Source organism: Eschscholzia californica, unplaced genomic scaffold, assembly GCF_041429995.1.
Source record: "Eschscholzia californica isolate CP2 unplaced genomic scaffold, dmEscCali1.0.p SCAF_5, whole genome shotgun sequence".
Lineage (NCBI taxonomy): Eukaryota > Viridiplantae > Streptophyta > Magnoliopsida > Ranunculales > Papaveraceae > Eschscholzia > Eschscholzia californica.
Window position 1 is genome coordinate 25,515,281 of NW_028238472.1, and position 22,639 is coordinate 25,537,919.

At 42.2% G+C, this 22,639-nt stretch overlaps 1 protein-coding gene across 1 annotated transcript; it reads left to right on the forward strand.

Annotated features, from left to right (window-relative positions):
• The first annotated feature begins 21,242 nt into the window (after window positions 1–21,242).
• Window positions 21,243–21,992, forward strand: LOC147537978 (uncharacterized). Its single transcript, XM_086642893.1, has one exon. It carries the CDS (start codon window positions 21,243–21,245, stop codon window positions 21,990–21,992), a length of 750 nt encoding a protein of 249 aa, XP_086499019.1.
• Window positions 21,993–22,639: the final 647 nt, after the last annotated feature.

The following is a 22,639-nucleotide window of genomic DNA, read 5'->3' on the forward strand; positions in this document are numbered from 1 at the left end:
TTTTTGCTTCCTTGTTCTTTCAGTCTTCCCTTAGGCGTGATACTGCCATTGTATAATTAGCAACACAAAAACAACTCATGTCACCTAATATCACTGGAAGTCTGGAACACCTCTTTATTGTGTCGTAGGTGGGTGAGTCTTTACTGCTGTAGCAGTTCTATATCTTTGTTCTGAAGTGAGTACTGTTTCTTATCAAACTATCCGAAAGACACATTGTTCTTTTTAAGAGAAGATATCATTTTTAATATCCTTTAAGTACTTCATTCTACCTAATTAACTGTTTCGTAACAGGGTTCGCGTAGGAACAGCTTGTAGTGATATCTTAATATAGTCGCAGTGTGCTTGATGTTGCGAAATGGTTATGGTTATTTCGTGTAGGGGCTTGCAGCTGACATAATCATCGGTTATGAGACAATGTTAAGAGTCATGTGGGGAGGTAAGCAAGTCATTTCATAACCACAGGCCTTCTGGCCCCATCACAAGCTTTATGCTTCTTAGACCTTGTGACCTGAGTCCAATTACCCTCATCCACAACCATAGCAGCCTTATCAGAGGAAATAGTAGCCAACTCAGTCTTACTTTTTGCAGGGGGAACCTCAAGAGGGACCTCTCCCTGAGCACAAGCAAGATGGGGACCAAAACTCTTAGCAGAAGACACCTTTTCAGGTGTCACATTCTGAGCACGAGCAAAAGGAACACCAGGAGTACCTTTAGTTACAACCTTAGGTGCACCAGAACTTGCCCCAGCAGCAGGACCAGTCCCATTTCCTTCCTAGGCATTAGGTCGAACAGTGGACTTGCACTTACCCACAGAATGGCCAAAAACACCACAACCAGAGCATTTTAAAGGCCTCCAAGCATATTCAACAGGAATATCTATAGTCCTAGATTTTATTACTTGAAATGAAATTACCTCAGGCATTGTACACTCCTTAGGAATCTCCACACACACTCGAGCATAAGCCAACCTTGAACGTCGAGTGGTAGGTGGATCCATCATAATAGGCCTCCCCAAATGACTTGCAATCAAAGTCAACCCCTTAGGGTTCCATAAAAACATAGGCACCTTCCTGAAGCACACCCGAACAGGAAGAGTATCCATGGTAGCAATGTCTTCTTCAATAAACAAACTCCAAGGTCGAATAAAGAAAAGTCTATTAACAATATATAATGGTTCCATTTCCAATACTCTTTGTCGATCCTCCTCAAGAGTAAATCGAATGATATAAGAAGCATCACCATGAACAGTCAGAAACATCTCACCTTTGGGTTTCCATTGAGTTGTAAGGACTCTTCTAACAAGAGGAAAAGGTAATCTCTGACCAACAAAAGAGCCAATAAGTAAATCCTCACATTCCTTAATTTCTTCTTCAAAATCATCAAGGTCAATCTCAGGTAATTCACCCTCCTAACAAACCCTAGGAAGTGAATAACCCAACTTAGCACGATATTTCTTTGCATCAGGCCGAAACAACGAAGCCCAGCTCGAATTCCACTCCTGCTCCTTCGAACCAGAACCACCAGGAAGTTGAGAAGATGAAGAACTCGAACTGTTAGAAAAATCTGCTCCAAAAGCAGAAGAATTAAGTCCTGCTCCCTCCTTAGAAACAGGAGGGAGCAAGAGCAGTTGCTCCCCAGCCGCCAAACCGACTGAAAAACCCCTATCCAAGAACACGGGACTCACCGACCATCGCCCCCTTGCCGGAAAAGTCAAAAATCTAAACATAGGATTCCCTTCAACTTCCTGACTCCAGACCTCCTCCACAAGCTCCCTAAACCCTGATTCTTCCACCCAACAATTAAAGAACTTAAAAGGCCTCTTACCTCTAACCAACACCTCATCAAGAGTCACAATAGCAGGAGAATGGTCAGAAGACCTAGGCTCTCCAAAATCTGCCTTAGTACCAGGAAACAGATCAAGCCAATCATTATTGATTAGAACTCTATCAATTTTAGTCCAAATGCCAGCTGCACCCTCCTGCCCATTAGACCAAGTAAGGAAACTACCAGTAAAAGGACAGTAAAAAAGGAGAGATACCTGAGTACAATCCAAAAACTCCTCATATTGGCTGACCTTGACTTCTTTACCACCAATCTTCTCATCGCACCCCAAGATAGAATTAAAGTCTCCCATAAATAACCAAGGCACCTCAAACTCAGCAGTCAGCTCTTTAATATCCTTCCAGAGAAGTTTCCTTTCAACTGCAAGGTTACTACCTTACACAACAGCCAACAGAAACCCACTACCATTCTGCATCTCTACATGGACAGTAAGTAATTGGGCTGACCGAAACAACAAATCAACCCTCAATTCCCTAGCATCCCAGGCCAGCCAAATTCTACCACCCTCATCTTCTTCATAATTGTCCAAAAAACTCCAAAAAGGACTTATACTCCTCTGAATAGCCTGCTTATTCCCCTCTAAAACTCTAGTTTCAACCAACCCCATAAGACTAAGTTTCTTAAACCCAATGAGATCTCTCACATCTCTTATTCTGAGAGAGTTATTTAACCCTCTCACATTCCAGTAGCCAAAACTAACCATTGAAAACTCGAGAAGTTCCCCTTACCTTCCCACCAGAACTAGAGGAAGTAGAGCTCCCCTTTCTGTATACAAAGCTACTTTAGTAGCAACATCCTCATGCTGTGCAAGTTAAAGATCAGACTCATTCTCCACCATCTCTGAGACCTGAGCACTGACCACATTCTCTTTACTACTGGCACTAAACACCAAACCCCCTTCTGGGCTCCTATAAGATGAGAAATCACCCATACATTGTCTTTTAGATCCTTTAGCAATCCTTTGCTCCCCCGAAGAAGAAGAAAAAACAACACCAATATCAGAACTAGCCTTCTTATTTCTCTTATTAGTGACCACTGACCAGCCACCACCATTATCTGCCATAACAGCATAAGAGCCAGTAAAAAAAAACCTCAGGAACCATCTCCTCTTTGCTCTTGGCAGACTCTGTCACACTAGGTAACACAACCTGAGCTCGACCAGTAGGGGAATAACCTAGTGTATCTCATACACCTAATTGAATAGTGTTGGTAGCGGAATCTCAAACATCATATGTTTAAACACTATATCCAGGATCTATACATGAACATACCAATGAACTAGATTGGAAAGATGATTACCTCTTAATCGCTTTCCCACGAACTAAATTCCGATCAGTATTCGGAAGATAAGAGCTCCAAGTGTAGCTCCTCTACTTGAGACACCGAATAATGACTTGAACTCCCTCCTTTCAGTCAGCTAGGACCTTCTTGAAGGTTTAGATGAAGAACTCCTTCTTCTTGACTAGATACTTGAGAAAACTCCTTTTCTCTCTCTCTCTCTCTCTGAGATGTATATTCTGAAACTCTTTCAGACACTCAGTTGCCCCTCTCTTTAGGTTGTATAATTAGGTATATATAGAATTCCCTAGAAGAGGTATTAGACTCAAACTAGGATTCCATAAACCTAATTATTAGGCAACACCCAAAATACCCTCCATTGGGTCACTTAAGTGTGGCCGGCCAACATAGCCCTTTATGGGCTTCCTTGGCCGGCCCACTTAGGGCCTAGCCGGCCATCACATGGCCGGCCCTATTGCCTTGGCCGGCCATCACATGGCCGGCTTCCCTAAAGCCATTCCGGGCCTCCCTTTTGGGCCCGGACATGTTTATCAATTTCGGACTTCTCCGAATCTTTCAGGACTTACCAATAACGGATCCAATCCACTTATTTGCCATTATCCATCTAGTCAATTCTCTCCGTTCAAATCATTATTCTGTTGTGTAACCCTTGTAGGATCCGGTCTATGTTAGCTGCGAATCAACTCTTGATTCGACGATCGTAGTTGGCTTCTAGCTAAGCATTACGACCCCTAATTGGACCGGACTAATGATCTTCCGAATAAGGTCATTAAGATCCTAATAGCCAAATTGCACGCATTGCATCCTTGGTCGAAGGACACTCCTTCGGAAGGATACCATTCCTTCAGACTTTAGGCATCATATCCTTCAGTCTCCCACTTGTACTTAGAACAAGTGCAATGCTCGATTCCCATGTTTTTTCGTATCTCATCTGATATGTCATATTTATCAGACTCTCTTGATCCCGAGAACAACTTCCAATCCAAACGATTAACTCTTAATCCGTTTGAGCATGGCCATGCATTTTTCAGTCGTTTCTCATCAAGTGGCCCGGAGATACTTTATCCTGATTTTACTCAGGAAAACATAATCCATTCTTGTACTCCCACTCAATTTCATGTCTATCCTGTCTCCCCCAGTATGCCGCTTTTATAACCACTTTTTACGGATGGCGTTTGACGGTACCAAAGTTCGACATTCCTTCCATAAACTGAGTGAGTACTCATGTTTTGAGGAATCTCTCCAATTTGCTTAAATGAGAGTTATGACATTTTATAACTTCAACTCTTGAAGTACTCTCATTCGGCGGGTTTCCAGTGTATCATCTATACACCCATGAAGTTGACCTTTGAATACTCCTATTCCCATAGCCCAAGAAACAGCGCTATCTTGTCAATCACTCATGCTAGTCTTCATAAGTCATTATTGTCCAACTAATGACCTGGACTAGGGATAGTAGGATGATGTGCTTCCATGTTCACTTAGTAGGGTTTCTTTCATTAGATCACGTATCTAATAAACCTACCTGAAACACTCCATCCTTTTGGACAGTCGTCTAAATTCTAAACCACAATTTAGACGACGAAATAAACCCAGTTTATTTCGGATAACAAGAGTTTGTAAAATTTGAGCACCCGCGTGAACTCCTTCACGTTCTCAATTTTACAAGTCTTTTTAGGATTCTCCTCCTGGATCCTAATTCCTTAGACCCGAGCATCTCATGATCGTTCCAAGGCAACAGTTTAGTTTCCTTTTCACTTCGCTTTGTAATTATCTCGCTTTCGAACTCTTCGTAAGCTGTTATGATATTATCAGTTTTTCTCCCACTGAAATTAGTACTTCCCAAGTTCTAATTTTACTTTCTTATCTAGTAGAGTTAAGTAACGACTCCCAGCATGGAAAACTCTTTCCCATCTGTTAGCCCTTCCTAAAAGATTCCTATCTTTATTTTCGGAAGATTACTTTTATGACTTTCTTCAATCTTCTGACTTGTATGGGCGACGACATCTTTTCGTACTCCAAGTACTTTTTAGATGTACGGGTAAACAACAATCATCTCATGATCGTTCTTATGTTTTCTAACATAAGTGTCTCTCCTGTGTTTATCACGGGAGTTGGGTAGAATTTCTCTCCAAGAGAACTTCTTATTCAGACCTCTCCAAAACTCCTTTTGAACGAGTCTTTATCATCTCAGGTCTATCTCCATAGACTTTTGATGCCCATGGTTAATTCACCCTCGTCTTCTTGTCCTTTCTTGTATGTCTCCTACATACAGGACCTGAAACAACTCTTGTTTCACTCCCACTTACCTTCTTGTCTCACAAGATTTAACCATTCTTACTCTTATCTCTTTGGATTTCCGATCCAATTTCAGAGTGGTTTCTGCTATAGTTCTTTTGAATCTTCTCAAGACTCATTGGGGTTTTTGAGCAACCTTCTTAACTCCTTAAGAAGTTTCCAGGCGATCGTCTCTTGAACCATTCAAGCCGACTTCCCTTGTCACGTAAGACGAGTAACTCTTACTCTCTTTCGTTTTAAGTCGAGTAACTCTTACTCTCTTTTGTTTTAAGGCAAGTAACTCCTTACTTCCCCTTGTTGCTCTTTATCGAATCCCATTCGATTTTTCCTCCCACTTGTCTTCTTAGAAGGACCCTCCTTTTAATGAAGACACCATCGAGAGCAACAATCTCATTGTGTTCCGATGTTTGGCGAGAAAACCCCGTTCTTCTTCTTGAAGAACTTATGTCTAACACGCTTTAGACATTAGAATAATTGATAATTTTAGAACTCCTTCTAAAATAATATCCATATCCGGATGGACTCAATTATTCACTATAGCTTTTAGGTTTTTAGTGGTTTGGCAGATACGTATTAGACTTTGTGTTTTGGAAGACCGATGACTATCGAACTCATGATCTCATCATATTCTTTAGTCATCCAGACCCACTTCTCGATTTTGGATTTGTTTCTAAAACTTCTCCACAATCAAGTCTTACGTCCATTCTAATCACACTAATCGCAGACTTTCATGTCCAACATTGTTTTCTACGATTAACTGAACTCTTGTACTCTTACAAGATTTAGAATGACTAAGTCGGATCGTTCGTTAAAATTTACTTAAAAGTTAGATAGGCTCTTTTAAGAACATCATAAAATATCTCATATTTTATTCACTCCCATAATCTCATTACAGAGTCAATGTTCTAAAAAGAAAAAGAAATACTAAAACTACTTTAAAGTATTGCCTATCGAGTCTATGATCCTTCTTGAGCTTTTCCAGCAACTCTTGCCTTCTCAGCTTTTGACAGGTTCATTTCCTCTTCAATAAATACTCAGCTCCCTCTCGCTCCTGTCATTCACAATGATAAGAGTCTTTTAGGTATCGCATACCTTGAGGAATGTGTATTTAATTGAATAACTTTTAATAATTTTTACCTTGACCGGAACTCCCAGCTCCGTCATTTTGTTCTTCCAAGAATCGCGGGCAATCTCTTAATCGAATATGAGATGTACTACCGCACACAAGACATCTCTTGTTAGGAAGGATAGTTCTGGGTCTTGGTGCTTTCTTGCCCATTCTCCTGCCAGACGGCTTCCTTCTCCTAACGTCTTCCGTTCCCGTATTTACAGTCTCCTGAATTCCTAGAATCTCTTCTAGAGTTTCAGGGGTGCTGAAACTACTTTCAGCAACTTCCAGAATCGCCAGTAGACTTTCGAAGGATACCCGTCCAAACTTATCTTCAAAGTTTGCTACTACATCCTGAAACCTTTCATCCAATGAATTCAGGATTATGTCAACTGCCAGTTCGACTGCCATAGGAGACCCCATCCATTCCATGTCTTTGAAGTGATCAATCATCTCCAAAACACGATAACGAACGGGTTTCCCTTTCTCCAGTCGCATTCCCAGTATCACCATTGTGATTCTAAATCTTTCTATTCGACATTGTGTTCCAAACACTTCTCTTAGCCGTCGAATAATGGTGTATGCCTCCATTTCAATGAACATATCTATATATTTTCTTTCCATGGCCATTAGCATTAAACCGGTCACTAGCGCTGACTTCCTTCGAATATCGTCTACTTGCTTACGTTCTTCATCAGAAGAAGTTTCTGAAAGCATGGGGATCGGAATGTCCAATATTTCTGCGCTTTTTCCTAGAACCTTTCTAAGGTTCCTCTCCCATTGAACGAAGTTGGTATCGTTCAATTTCTCAAGTATGGTGTAGAGGTTGAAGATGTTTGTTGTCATAATTAAACTACATGTAAGAAATGCGAAAGTGATTAAACTTTTTATCCTGGCAATTTTCCTAATTTGCCTATATTATTCTACTTTTGTTGTCCCCTTAGAATAATATAATTCCAAGATCCCATTCCTGTGAAGCTAAGCGTACTTTGGCACTGCCCTTAACTTCACCCTCCTGGGTGAGTAACTCCTTACTGATCATATCTCATATGACTCTTGGTTAACGATTTAAACATTAAATCGTCCTTTAGCCTCGAAGTCCAAAACCCTTTTGCTGACTCGTTTGAGAATAACCATTTAGACATGTAGACCTCTTCATAGATCTACCCGTATTGTCCCGAGGTAAAAGATGGCACCCTGCTTTGGCATGACCCACCATCGATGAACAAGGGCTCAACAGGTGTCTTAATCTGGGTAGACTTTACTCAAAATTCTTTTTGGGACTTATTACGTAATTTATCAAGTTGCGTTACTGTGAACTCTAGCATAACCATTCATGATTTATTACGTAAAAGTTTATGTGGGTTTGCGTAATGATTTGTTAAATCTTAGTATTACCCCTTAAAAGATCCCATCTTTTAAGTTTATTTCTTGTTCGCCTATGGTTCGATTGGATTCATATCCAAGAACCTCTATTGACTACTCCCACTTGAACCATGATCTCATCATTCAGTTCGTCAATAGATTCTAAGACCCTATACTCTAAGTATTATTCGGGCACAACTCCTTGCGCTTAGAACAAGAAACGATAATCCTATCTAAAGGTATACTATTCTACGCAATCACATACATCCATACATACAAAAATATGACAATCATAATAAATAAAGTATGTACCCTAGATTCGTTTCTAGGTTTTGCTATCTCATAGCTATTCGTGGGAATTTGTGACATCTCTATGTCTAATGTTTCTAAAGTTTCGTATTCTCAATACTCAAACTAGAACATTATGTTTCTTCCTTAATTGTTTCCAAAATCAAAATAAGGAAAAACTCCGTTCGGGTACTCCTCTAACCCGGGTCTTAGTCGGAAAAATTATGCTCGGAACCGGGAGAAAAGTCTGAAAAACTCCCATTCAGATCATGGCAAAAAAAAAAGCCCTTGAGTCTCACTCAAAAGGATCTGAGTCAACCCTGGTCAAAGTCCCTTGACCGGTCTCTGGTCAACTCTTGACTCAGCCTGGTCAAGGTCCGGTCCTAGAGACAGCACCTTCTTGCCGTGCTATGTCTCTCGGGCAGACGCGTCCTAGCCCAGCTAGACGCTTCTGTCCTAGGACAGACCATAGACATCTCACCTGAGATGTCTAGGATGCGTCCTGGTCGCGTCCTGGTCGCGTCCCAGACGCGTCCAGACCATCCGGTCGCTGCATATGCCTCTCGGATGCTTAATCCGAGAGCTGTTGGAACTCCCAGACGCGTCCCAGACGTGTCTGGTCTCGGGACAGCACACGTGCCATCTCGGGTGTTCGGTCCGAGATGCACCCGTGCTTCACAGTCGCGTCTCAGACGCTTCTGTGCACTGACGGAGAGGCCATCCTATCTTGGATGCCTTCTGGACGCGTCCTAGACGCTTCTGGATGCTCCGGTCGCATCCGAGTTGCGTCCGGAAGCTTCCAGTCGCATCCGAGATGCTTCTGGTTGCTCCAGACGCATCCTGGATGCATCCGGACGCCCGTCCAGTGTCTCGGTCCTAGACCGAGACTTTAAATAGGTTCCCTCGAGCGCGTCCCAAACGCGTCAGGGATATCCGAGACGCTCCTGTCTCGGAATCCTATTCCGTCTCGGACTGGGATGTCCCAGACGCGTCCCACGCACTGGGACGTCCGAGACCCGAGAGTCTCAGACTCCTAGTTCGTGTTGGACTGGGATTCCCAGACGCGTCCGAGACGCTCTGGGATGTCCGAGACCCGAGAGTCTCGGACTCCTAGTCCAGCTCGGACTAGGATTCCCGGTCCTTCACGGACTGGGATTTCCAGTCCGCGTCCCTATCTGTCTCGGACTGTCTGTCCGAGACGTGCTGGTCCGGCCCGGACGCATCCTGGACGCGTCCTGGCCGGTCCGGCCAGTAGGGTTTCCAAACTTTTTTGGAAATCCTGCCGTTCCAACTTATTTTTCTTTTCTTTCTTTTTGTTCCAGCTGCTGTTAGGTACTGTTTTTGATCAATTCATCAACCAATCTTCATGGTTTTGATGATTTTTATCAAAATTCTAAAACCCTAACACTTGTATATGAAAACTCTTTTCATAAAACTATGTTTCTAGTGTTTCTAGGTCATGAATCTCATCCAAAACCCTAATTTGATCTCATCAAACTTATGTTTAAATCTCTATTCAAACATTAAAACACTAATATCTAGTTGTTCAAGTATGAATCTAATTCATCTAGTCAAAGATAGTTCATGCAAACGGCTCGTGATGCCACTGTAGGGGAATAACCTAGTGTATCTCATACACCTAATTGAATAGTGTTGGTAGCGGAATCTCAAACATCATATGTTTAAACACTATATCCAGGATCTATACATGAACATACCAATGAACTAGATTGGAAAGATGATTACCTCTTAATCGCTTTCCCACGAACTAAATTCCGATCAGTATTCGGAAGATAAGAGCTCCAAGTGTAGCTCCTCTACTTGAGACACCGAATAATGACTTGAACTCCCTCCTTTCAGTCAGCTAGGACCTTCTTGAAGGTTTAGATGAAGAACTCCTTCTTCTTGACTAGATACTTGAGAAAACTCCTTTTCTCTCTCTCTCTCTCTCTCTGAGATGTATATTCTGAAACTCTTTCAGACACTCAGTTGCCCCTCTCTTTAGGTTGTATAATTAGGTATATATAGAATTCCCTAGAAGAGGTATTAGACTCAAACTAGGATTCCATAAACCTAATTATTAGGCAACACCCAAAATACCCTCCATTGGGTCACTTAAGTGTGGCCGGCCAACATAGCCCTTTATGGGCTTCCTTGGCCGGCCCACTTAGGGCCTAGCCGGCCATCACATGGCCGGCCCTATTGCCTTGGCCGGCCATCACATGGCCGGCTTCCCTAAAGCCATTCCGGGCCTCCCTTTTGGGCCCGGACATGTTTATCTCTTTCGGACTTCTCCGAATCTTTCAGGACTTACCAATAACGGATCCAATCCACTTATTTGCCATTATCCATCTAGTCAATTCTCTCCGTTCAAATCATTATTCTGTTGTGTAACCCTTGTAGGATCCGGTCTATGTTAGCTGCGAATCAACTCTTGATTCGACGATCGTAGTTGGCTTCTAGCTAAGCATTACGACCCCTAATTGGACCGGACTAATGATCTTCCGAATAAGGTCATTAAGATCCTAATAGCCAAATTGCACGCATTGCATCCTTGGTCGAAGGACACTCCTTCGGAAGGATACCATTCCTTCAGACTTTAGGCATCATATCCTTCAGTCTCCCACTTGTACTTAGAACAAGTGCAATGCTCGATTCCCATGTTTTTTCGTATCTCATCTGATATGTCATATTTATCAGACTCTCTTGATCCCGAGAACAACTTCCAATCCAAACGATTAACTCTTAATCCGTTTGAGCATGGCCATGCATTTTTCAGTCGTTTCTCATCAAGTGGCCCGGAGATACTTTATCCTGATTTTACTCAGGAAAACATAATCCGTTCTTGCACTCCCACTCAATTTCATGTCTATCCTGTCTCCCCCAGTATGCCGCTTTTATAACCACTTTTTACGGATGGCGTTTGACGGTACCAAAGTTCGACATTCCTTCCATAAACTGAGTGAGTACTCATGTTTTGAGGAATCTCTCCAATTTGCTTAAATGAGAGTTATGACATTTTATAACTTCAACTCTTGAAGTACTCTCATTCGGCGGGTTTCCAGTGTATCATCTATACACCCATGAAGTTGACCTTTGAATACTCCTATTCCCATAGCCCAAGAAACAGCGCTATCTTGTCAATCACTCATGCTAGTCTTCATAAGTCATTATTGTCCAACTAATGACCTGGACTAGGGATAGTAGGATGATGTGCTTCCATGTTCACTTAGTAGGGTTTCTTTCATTAGATCACGTATCTAATAAACCTACCTGAAACACTCCATCCTTTTGGACAGTCGTCTAAATTCTAAACCACAATTTAGACGACGAAATAAACCCAGTTTATTTCGGATAACAAGAGTTTGTAAAATTTGAGCACCCGCGTGAACTCCTTCACGTTCTCAATTTTACAAGTCTTTTTAGGATTCTCCTCCTGGATCCTAATTCCTTAGACCCGAGCATCTCATGATCGTTCCAAGGCAACAGTTTAGTTTCCTTTTCACTTCGCTTTGTAATTATCTCGCTTTCGAACTCTTCGTAAGCTGTTATGATATTATCAGTTTTTCTCCCACTGAAATTAGTACTTCCCAAGTTCTAATTTTACTTTCTTATCTAGTAGAGTTAAGTAACGACTCCCAGCATGGAAAACTCTTTCCCATCTGTTAGCCCTTCCTAAAAGATTCCTATCTTTATTTTCGGAAGATTACTTTTATGACTTTCTTCAATCTTCTGACTTGTATGGGCGACGACATCTTTTCGTACTCCAAGTACTTTTTAGATGTACGGGTAAACAACAATCATCTCATGATCGTTCTTATGTTTTCTAACATAAGTGTCTCTCCTGTGTTTATCACGGGAGTTGGGTAGAATTTCTCTCCAAGAGAACTTCTTATTCAGACCTCTCCAAAACTCCTTTTGAACGAGTCTTTATCATCTCAGGTCTATCTCCATAGACTTTTGATGCCCATGGTTAATTCACCCTCGTCTTCTTGTCCTTTCTTGTATGTCTCCTACATACAGGACCTGAAACAACTCTTGTTTCACTCCCACTTACCTTCTTGTCTCACAAGATTTAACCATTCTTACTCTTATCTCTTTGGATTTCCGATCCAATTTCAGAGTGGTTTCTGCTATAGTTCTTTTGAATCTTCTCAAGACTCATTGGGGTTTTTGAGCAACCTTCTTAACTCCTTAAGAAGTTTCCAGGCGATCGTCTCTTGAACCATTCAAGCCGACTTCCCTTGTCACGTAAGACGAGTAACTCTTACTCTCTTTCGTTTTAAGTCGAGTAACTCTTACTCTCTTTTGTTTTAAGGCAAGTAACTCCTTACTTCCCCTTGTTGCTCTTTATCGAATCCCATTCGATTTTTCCTCCCACTTGTCTTCTTAGAAGGACCCTCCTTTTAATGAAGACACCATCGAGAGCAACAATCTCATTGTGTTCCGATGTTTGGCGAGAAAACCCCGTTCTTCTTCTTGAAGAACTTATGTCTAACACGCTTTAGACATTAGAATAATTGATAATTTTAGAACTCCTTCTAAAATAATATCCATATCCGGATGGACTCAATTATTCACTATAGCTTTTAGGTTTTTAGTGGTTTGGCAGATACGTATTAGACTTTGTGTTTTGGAAGACCGATGACTATCGAACTCATGATCTCATCATATTCTTTAGTCATCCAGACCCACTTCTCGATTTTGGATTTGTTTCTAAAACTTCTCCACAATCAAGTCTTACGTCCATTCTAATCACACTAATCGCAGACTTTCATGTCCAACATTGTTTTCTACGATTAACTGAACTCTTGTACTCTTACAAGATTTAGAATGACTAAGTCGGATCGTTCGTTAAAATTTACTTAAAAGTTAGATAGGCTCTTTTAAGAACATCATAAAATATCTCATATTTTATTCACTCCCATAATCTCATTACAGAGTCAATGTTCTAAAAAGAAAAAGAAATACTAAAACTACTTTAAAGTATTGCCTATCGAGTCTATGATCCTTCTTGAGCTTTTCCAGCAACTCTTGCCTTCTCAGCTTTTGACAGGTTCATTTCCTCTTCAATAAATACTCAGCTCCCTCTCGCTCCTGTCATTCACAATGATAAGAGTCTTTTAGGTATCGCATACCTTGAGGAATGTGTATTTAATTGAATAACTTTTAATAATTTTTACCTTGACCGGAACTCCCAGCTCCGTCATTTTGTTCTTCCAAGAATCGCGGGCAATCTCTTAATCGAATATGAGATGTACTACCGCACACAAGACATCTCTTGTTAGGAAGGATAGTTCTGGGTCTTGGTGCTTTCTTGCCCATTCTCCTGCCAGACGGCTTCCTTCTCCTAACGTCTTCCGTTCCCGTATTTACAGTCTCCTGAATTCCTAGAATCTCTTCTAGAGTTTCAGGGGTGCTGAAACTACTTTCAGCAACTTCCAGAATCGCCAGTAGACTTTCGAAGGATACCCGTCCAAACTTATCTTCAAAGTTTGCTACTACATCCTGAAACCTTTCATCCAATGAATTCAGGATTATGTCAACTGCCAGTTCGACTGCCATAGGAGACCCCATCCATTCCATGTCTTTGAAGTGATCAATCATCTCCAAAACACGATAACGAACGGGTTTCCCTTTCTCCAGTCGCATTCCCAGTATCACCATTGTGATTCTAAATCTTTCTATTCGACATTGTGTTCCAAACACTTCTCTTAGCCGTCGAATAATGGTGTATGCCTCCATTTCAATGAACATATCTATATATTTTCTTTCCATGGCCATTAGCATTAAACCGGTCACTAGCGCTGACTTCCTTCGAATATCGTCTACTTGCTTACGTTCTTCATCAGAAGAAGTTTCTGAAAGCATGGGGATCGGAATGTCCAATATTTCTGCGCTTTTTCCTAGAACCTTTCTAAGGTTCCTCTCCCATTGAACGAAGTTGGTATCGTTCAATTTCTCAAGTATGGTGTAGAGGTTGAAGATGTTTGTTGTCATAATTAAACTACATGTAAGAAATGCGAAAGTGATTAAACTTTTTATCCTGGCAATTTTCCTAATTTGCCTATATTATTCTACTTTTGTTGTCCCCTTAGAATAATATAATTCCAAGATCCCATTCCTGTGAAGCTAAGCGTACTTTGGCACTGCCCTTAACTTCACCCTCCTGGGTGAGTAACTCCTTACTGATCATATCTCATATGACTCTTGGTTAACGATTTAAACATTAAATCGTCCTTTAGCCTCGAAGTCCAAAACCCTTTTGCTGACTCGTTTGAGAATAACCATTTAGACATGTAGACCTCTTCATAGATCTACCCGTATTGTCCCGAGGTAAAAGATGGCACCCTGCTTTGGCATGACCCACCATCGATGAACAAGGGCTCAACAGGTGTCTTAATCTGGGTAGACTTTACTCAAAATTCTTTTTGGGACTTATTACGTAATTTATCAAGTTGCGTTACTGTGAACTCTAGCATAACCATTCATGATTTATTACGTAAAAGTTTATGTGGGTTTGCGTAATGATTTGTTAAATCTTAGTATTACCCCTTAAAAGATCCCATCTTTTAAGTTTATTTCTTGTTCGCCTATGGTTCGATTGGATTCATATCCAAGAACCTCTATTGACTACTCCCACTTGAACCATGATCTCATCATTCAGTTCGTCAATAGATTCTAAGACCCTATACTCTAAGTATTATTCGGGCACAACTCCTTGCGCTTAGAACAAGAAACGATAATCCTATCTAAAGGTATACTATTCTACGCAATCACATACATCCATACATACAAAAATATGACAATCATAATAAATAAAGTATGTACCCTAGATTCGTTTCTAGGTTTTGCTATCTCATAGCTATTCGTGGGAATTTGTGACATCTCTATGTCTAATGTTTCTAAAGTTTCGTATTCTCAATACTCAAACTAGAACATTATGTTTCTTCCTTAATTGTTTCCAAAATCAAAATAAGGAAAAACTCCGTTCGGGTACTCCTCTAACCCGGGTCTTAGTCGGAAAAATTATGCTCGGAACCGGGAGAAAAGTCTGAAAAACTCCCATTCAGATCATGGCAAAAAAAAAAGCCCTTGAGTCTCACTCAAAAGGATCTGAGTCAACCCTGGTCAAAGTCCCTTGACCGGTCTCTGGTCAACTCTTGACTCAGCCTGGTCAAGGTCCGGTCCTAGAGACAGCACCTTCTTGCCGTGCTATGTCTCTCGGGCAGACGCGTCCTAGCCCAGCTAGACGCTTCTGTCCTAGGACAGACCATAGACATCTCGGGTGAGATGTCTAGGATGCGTCCTGGTCGCGTCCTGGTCGCGTCCCAGACGCGTCCAGACCATCCGGTCGCTGCATATGCCTCTCGGATGCTTAATCCGAGAGCTGTTGGAACTCCCAGACGCGTCCCAGACGTGTCTGGTCTCGGGACAGCACACGTGCCATCTCGGGTGTTCGGTCCGAGATGTACCCGTGCTTCACAGTCGCGTCTCAGACGCTTCTGTGCACTGACGGAGAGGCCATCCTATCTTGGATGCCTTCTGGACGCGTCCTAGACGCTTCTGGATGCTCCGGTCGCATCCGAGTTGCGTCCGGAAGCTTCCAGTCGCATCCGAGATGCTTCTGGTTGCTCCAGACGCATCCTGGATGCATCCGGACGCCCGTCCAGTGTCTCGGTCCTAGACCGAGACTTTAAATAGGTTCCCTCGAGCGCGTCCCAAACGCGTCAGGGATATCCGAGACGCTCCTGTCTCGGAATCCTATTCCGTCTCGGACTGGGATGTCCCAGACGCGTCCCACGCACTGGGACGTCCGAGACCCGAGAGTCTCAGACTCCTAGTTCGTGTTGGACTGGGATTCCCAGACGCGTCCGAGACGCTCTGGGATGTCCGAGACCCGAGAGTCTCGGACTCCTAGTCCAGCTCGGACTAGGATTCCCGGTCCTTCACGGACTGGGATTTCCAGTCCGCGTCCCTATCTGTCTCGGACTGTCTGTCCGAGACGTGCTGGTCCGGCCCGGACGCATCCTGGACGCGTCCTGGCCGGTCCGGCCAGTAGGGTTTCCAAACTTTTTTGGAAATCCTGCCGTTCCAACTTATTTTTCTTTTCTTTCTTTTTGTTCCAGCTGCTGTTAGGTACTGTTTTTGATCAATTCATCAACCAATCTTCATGGTTTTGATGATTTTTATCAAAATTCTAAAACCCTAACACTTGTATATGAAAACTCTTTTCATAAAACTATGTTTCTAGTGTTTCTAGGTCATGAATCTCATCCAAAACCCTAATTTGATCTCATCAAACTTATGTTTAAATCTCTATTCAAACATTAAAACACTAATATCTAGTTGTTCAAGTATGAATCTAATTCATCTAGTCAAAGATAGTTCATGCAAACGGCTCGTGATGCCACTGTAGGGGAATAACCTAGTGTATCTCATACACCTAATTGAATAGTGTTGGTAGCGGAATCTCAAACATCATATGTTTAAACACTATATCCAGGATCTATACATGAACATACCAATGAACTAGATTGGAAAGATGATTACCTCTTAATCGCTTTCCCACGAACTAAATTCCGATCAGTATTCGGAAGATAAGAGCTCCAAGTGTAGCTCCTCTACTTGAGACACCGAATAATGACTTGAACTCCCTCCTTTCAGTCAGCTAGGACCTTCTTGAAGGTTTAGATGAAGAACTCCTTCTTCTTGACTAGATACTTGAGAAAACTCCTTTTCTCTCTCTCTCTCTCTCTCTGAGATGTATATTCTGAAACTCTTTCAGACACTCAGTTGCCCCTCTCTTTAGGTTGTATAATTAGGTATATATAGAATTCCCTAGAAGAGGTATTAGACTCAAACTAGGATTCCATAAACCTAATTATTAGGCAACACCCAAAATACCCTCCATTGGGTCACTTAAGTGTGGCCGGCCAACATAGCCCTTTATGGGCTTCCTTGGCCGGCCCACTTAGGGCCTAGCCGGCCATCACATGGCCGGCCCTATTGCCTTGGCCGGCCATCACATGGCCGGCTTCCCTAAAGCCATTCCGGGCCTCCCTTTTGGGCCCGGACATGTTTATCTCTTTCGGACTTCTCCGAATCTTTCAGGACTTACCAATAACGGATCCAATCCACTTATTTGCCATTATCCATCTAGTCAATTCTCTCCGTTCAAATCATTATTCTGTTGTGTAACCCTTGTAGGATCCGGTCTATGTTAGCTGCGAATCAACTCTTGATTCGACGATCGTAGTTGGCTTCTAGCTAAGCATTACGACCCCTAATTGGACCGGACTAATGATCTTCCGAATAAGGTCATTAAGATCCTAATAGCCAAATTGCACGCATTGCATCCTTGGTCGAAGGACACTCCTTCGGAAGGATACCATTCCTTCAGACTTTAGGCATCATATCCTTCAGTCTCCCACTTGTACTTAGAACAAGTGCAATGCTCGATTCCCATGTTTTTTCGTATCTCATCTGATATGTCATATTTATCAGACTCTCTTGATCCCGAGAACAACTTCCAATCCAAACGATTAACTCTTAATCCGTTTGAGCATGGCCATGCATTTTTCAGTCGTTTCTCATCAAGTGGCCCGGAGATACTTTATCCTGATTTTACTCAGGAAAACATAATCCATTCTTGTACTCCCACTCAATTTCATGTCTATCCCGACCTCTTAGCAACCTCAAGCCCAAGTAATACTCCCTGAAGCTCATGAGTAAGAACATCACATGGTAAAGTACAACCAGCACTAGCAGCCAAGACCTCTCCTCTATCATTTCGAAGGATTGCACCATATCCTGCCCTAATGGCATCTAAAGCCCCATCCGTGTTAATCAGCATTATCCCTTCATTAGGAGCCTTCCATCTCAATCCCTTGAATCCCTTCCTAACCATAGGTTTATCAACATTCAACTCAGCCAATAACCTACGATTCTCAGAAGTAAACTCAATCCTGCCCTCCCAAGAAATCATTTTGATCACCATCTCCTTCTTTATAATAAGAATCACAGCCTCCTCACTCCTACTACAACATTGAAAAGCTCTCAAATTTCTCTCCCTCCATATGTGATATATGAAAGCTGAAAACACCATTCTACCCATCTTATTACAAAACTTGTCTCCCTGAAAGTTAATGATACACCACCTGATAGCATCCTCCCAATCAACAAACACACAAGGACTAATACCCTGCAGAAGCATTAGCCCCTTCCAAACTCTAACTGAGAAAGGACACTCAAATAAGACATGAAAATCAGTTTCATCTACTGTCCCACAGAGATGACACCTCCTCTGAACAAGAAAGCCCCAAGAGTTCAACTTCATGTTTGTCTTCAGCCCCCTCTGCTTAGCCACCCAAGCAATAAAACAGTGTCTAGGGATAGAGCACCCAGACCATACCAACCTATGCCACTCAACTGCAGCACGCCTCTGTCTCACATGGTCATAGGTAGCTTTCACATTAAACTCCCCATTACTACTAACTGTCCACACAGCTCTATCTTCATCAACCTTCCCTATAGAGACATTCTCCATGGAACCTAAAATAGGATCCAATAAATGTCTCAAGTGATTAGGAAAGTTCCACATCCCATCCTTAATAATCTCAGCCACCTTCATATCTAGCTTAAGATTAGAAGCAAACCTTGCATTCTCCTTAAATTCAGAGTAAAGAAGCCCCTTAGGATGCCATACATCAAGCCAAACCTGAACTTTATCACCCTTACCTATCATATGAAAGATAATGGATTTGGCGCTATCCCTACTGCCTAGGATTCTTCTCCAACACCAGGAGCAGTCATGAGGTATCTCCATCACCCAAAAACTCTTCCCCTTCACCAAATTCTTCTTGACCCATCTAACCCATAGAGAATTCTTACCACTCACCAGCTCCCAAACATGCCTGAGGTTCATAGCATCATTAAGAGTTTCAATGCTTCTAATACCTAAACCTCCCTCCTCCTTAGGGAAGAAAACAACATCTCTCTTAATAGTAGGCCTCTTGACACCCATCTCCACCCCAGACCATAGGAATCTGAAGAAAAGAGCATTAATCTCCCTAAACACCCTCTTAGGAAGCATGAACACTGCTGTCCAATAGATAAGTACACTACAAAGAACTGCCTTTATCAACAAGCATCTCCCAGCAAAAGACAGAAACCTAGCTTTCCAAGACTTAATCCTCCCTGAATCTTATTGATGAGGGGAGTATAGTCATTATAGGAAAGCCTGCTAGCAACTAGAGGCAAACCAAGATATCTAATTGGCAAAGAACCCCATTGAAACCCCAAAACAGCTTGTACTTGCTCTTTCTCCCTACAATCAGACCCAGCCCAAAACATGGAGCTCTTATGACAGTTAGTACCGAGACCAGTACCCTTCTTTAGGCTCAATAACACCCTATTAAGGGCTGAAGCAGACTCTTCATCACCTCTAAAAAACACCATCAAGTCATCTGCAAAGCATAAGTGAGTAATTTTTGGATCTTTGCATTTGGGATGAAGGTGGAATCTACCCTCATTCTCCTCTTTGAGCAACAAGGCTGAGAACACCTCCATCACCATAACAAACAAATAAGGGGATATAGGGTCACCCTGTCTCAATCCCCTTTTCCCATGAAAATACCCATGAGCACCTCCATTAACAACAATAGAGTATCTAGGTGTGGAAACACAAACAAAAATCCAATTAACAAAAACCTCAGGCAATTGAAATTTCCTAAGAATCTTGAGCAAGGAAGACCACCTCACAGTGTCATAGGCTTTCCTAAGATCTATTTTCACTGTACACCTAGCCATCCCCTTCTTCTGAGTATAGTTTCTCACAATCTCATGAGCAAGCATGATGTTGTCTTGTATGCACCTCCCAGAAATAAAAGCAGATTGGTTCTCACTCACCATGGAAAACACAACTAGCTTTAGCCTTTCAGTTAGAATCTTAGTAATACATTTATAGTTCACATTGCAACAAGAAATAGGTCTAAAGCCCCCAAGAGAAGAGGCATTAGGAATCTTAGGGACAAGAGAAACAAGAGTGGAATTTACCTCCTTCAGCAGCTTCCCAGATTTGAAGAAGTTTTGGACAGCAAGTACAAAATCATCTCCCACTATCCTCCAACACTTCTTAAAGAAATAAGATGAAAAACCATCAGGTCCTGAGGCCTTCTTAGAACCAATGGTAGACAAGGCATGAAGAACTTCATCTCTACTAACAGGCTTCACCAATTCCAAGCTCTCACCATACTCCAAGGGGTGTTGGAACTGAAAGGAATCCAAAATAGCATCCTCCTCCACATCACTCTCCTCAGTCCCTAGCATTCTCTCATAAAAGTTCACACATTCTTGAATCACCATATCCTGGTCCTCCACCATCACTCCATCATCTCCCACCACCTGCTTAATAGAATTCCTAGCTTTCCTCTCCTTAATAGTATTGTGAAAGAACCTGTTATTCCCATCATCCAAATTAAGCCATTTGACCCTAGCATGTTGCTTAAGCATAGCTGCCTCCATATTGGCCAAATGAGCATAATTCTCTACAGCTTCTCTCTCCACCCTCCTCAATTCAACATTAGAAGGCTCCCCCTGTATAAGACCCTGCACCCTCTCCATATGATCCCTAGCAACACTAACTTGATCAGGGAAATTCTTAAACTTACCCCTTTTCCACTGAATAATGCAACCCTTAACAGCTTTGAGCTTAGAAACAAATCTAAACATAGGGTTACCCTCAAACTTGCCTTGTCATACCTCTTCTATCATCTCAATAAACCCAGTCTCTTCCAACCAGCAATTAAAGAACTTAAACTCTACATCATCAAGATTCACAATGGAGAGCCAGGACCGATGTTAAAAATCGAGGGGTAGGAGAGAGAAACAGCTGGGTGGTGCGTTTTCCAAGAGTTGGCGGCGCCGTTCCTTTCTTTCCGTTCTTCTTAGATTTCTGGTCAAGTTTTTGCCTCTGTTTTAGTGTTTAGTGGCGGCTGGTCTGGCTCCAGGGAGCAAGCTCCTTCTTCCTCCACCTGATCCTATGGTGGAGGAGGGAGATTCGCAAGGTAATAGTGAAGAGATTCCAGTTAGATTTAGCTGGGCAAATTTATTTCAGAAGAAGGATGATATTGATAGAGAGAAGTTGGTGTTTTCTCCTCCTGAGAAGGTTAATGAGGAAACTGTTCAGGTTATCTCTACTGCTGATTATCAAGAGGATATTAAACAGTGTGAACAGTGGTTAGTAGGATCGTTTATTGGTCGAAGGATGGATTTTGTGCTGGTTAGATCTACTCTTCTACGAGTCTGGAAGCCTAAAGGGGAGATGCACGTTACAGTACAAGGAAACTCTGTATATATCATCCGATTTGATCTTGATGAGGATAGGCAGAAGGTAATGGAGCTGGAGCCACTCTATATAGCAAATAGGTTGTTCATAGTACGTCCTTGGAAGATGTTTATTGAAGAAGACTTGGATGTAATGGATTCTTTACCTGTTTGGGTGTGTTTAAAGAAGGTTCCTGGTTTTCTTTGGAATAGGAAAGGCTTAGCTCAGATTGCTAGCTTTTTGGGTATTCCAATTATGCTGGATAAACCGACTGAGAGTAGGTCCAGAATGTCCTATGCTAGAGTACTGATGGAGATTAGTAAGGATAGTTTGTTTCCTTCAATCATACCTTTGTTAGTGGATGGTGCTCGACGTGTTGAAGTTCAGGTTGAATACGCCTGGAAGCCATTAAAATGCTCTAGATGTGTAACACATTTGGTCACTCAGTTGGTAAGTGTGCTTTAGGTGTTCGACGAAATGCCACTAAGAAGTCTGGTAAAAATGATAAGCACTCGATGGGTACTGAAGAGGATGGTAGGGATTCTCGTGCTAAGGTATGGGTTCCTAAACATAGTTTTGATCAGCCTAGTGTTCATATGAAGGGTCAATCTAGTAATGCTCATGAGGTTCTTTCTAGGTCTGCTCCAGCTTGTGCTCAGAAGTTAGAGCCTGAGAAGGCTCCTTCTGCAAAAAGTTTGGATGCTCCTCATGGTCAGGATCAGGTTCCTGGTGGTCCTGGTCTTGTACAAAGCATGGTTAAAGCTGATGACCCCAATACTGATGTTAGTGTTCCTATGGATGCCACTGGTGAAGGTTGGTCAGTGGTTACAAATAAGAGGAACAAGAAAACTAATACTTTCTTGGGGACTGTTAATACTATCTTACCTGATGAAATTGATGGCAATAAAGGTCCTAAGAGGCAGTGTGTTGTTATGGCTGAAGAACAGGTAGAGCTTGAGGGGGTAGCAAATAAAGTTGCTCTGTTTACTAGGGATGTGGCTGTTGTGCAGCCTAAACCTGGGTTGAGGGGGAGGGGTCCTGCTAGGACTATTAATGGTTAACTTAGGTAGTTGGAATGTGAGAGGGTTATTTAACCCTCTCAGAATAAGAGA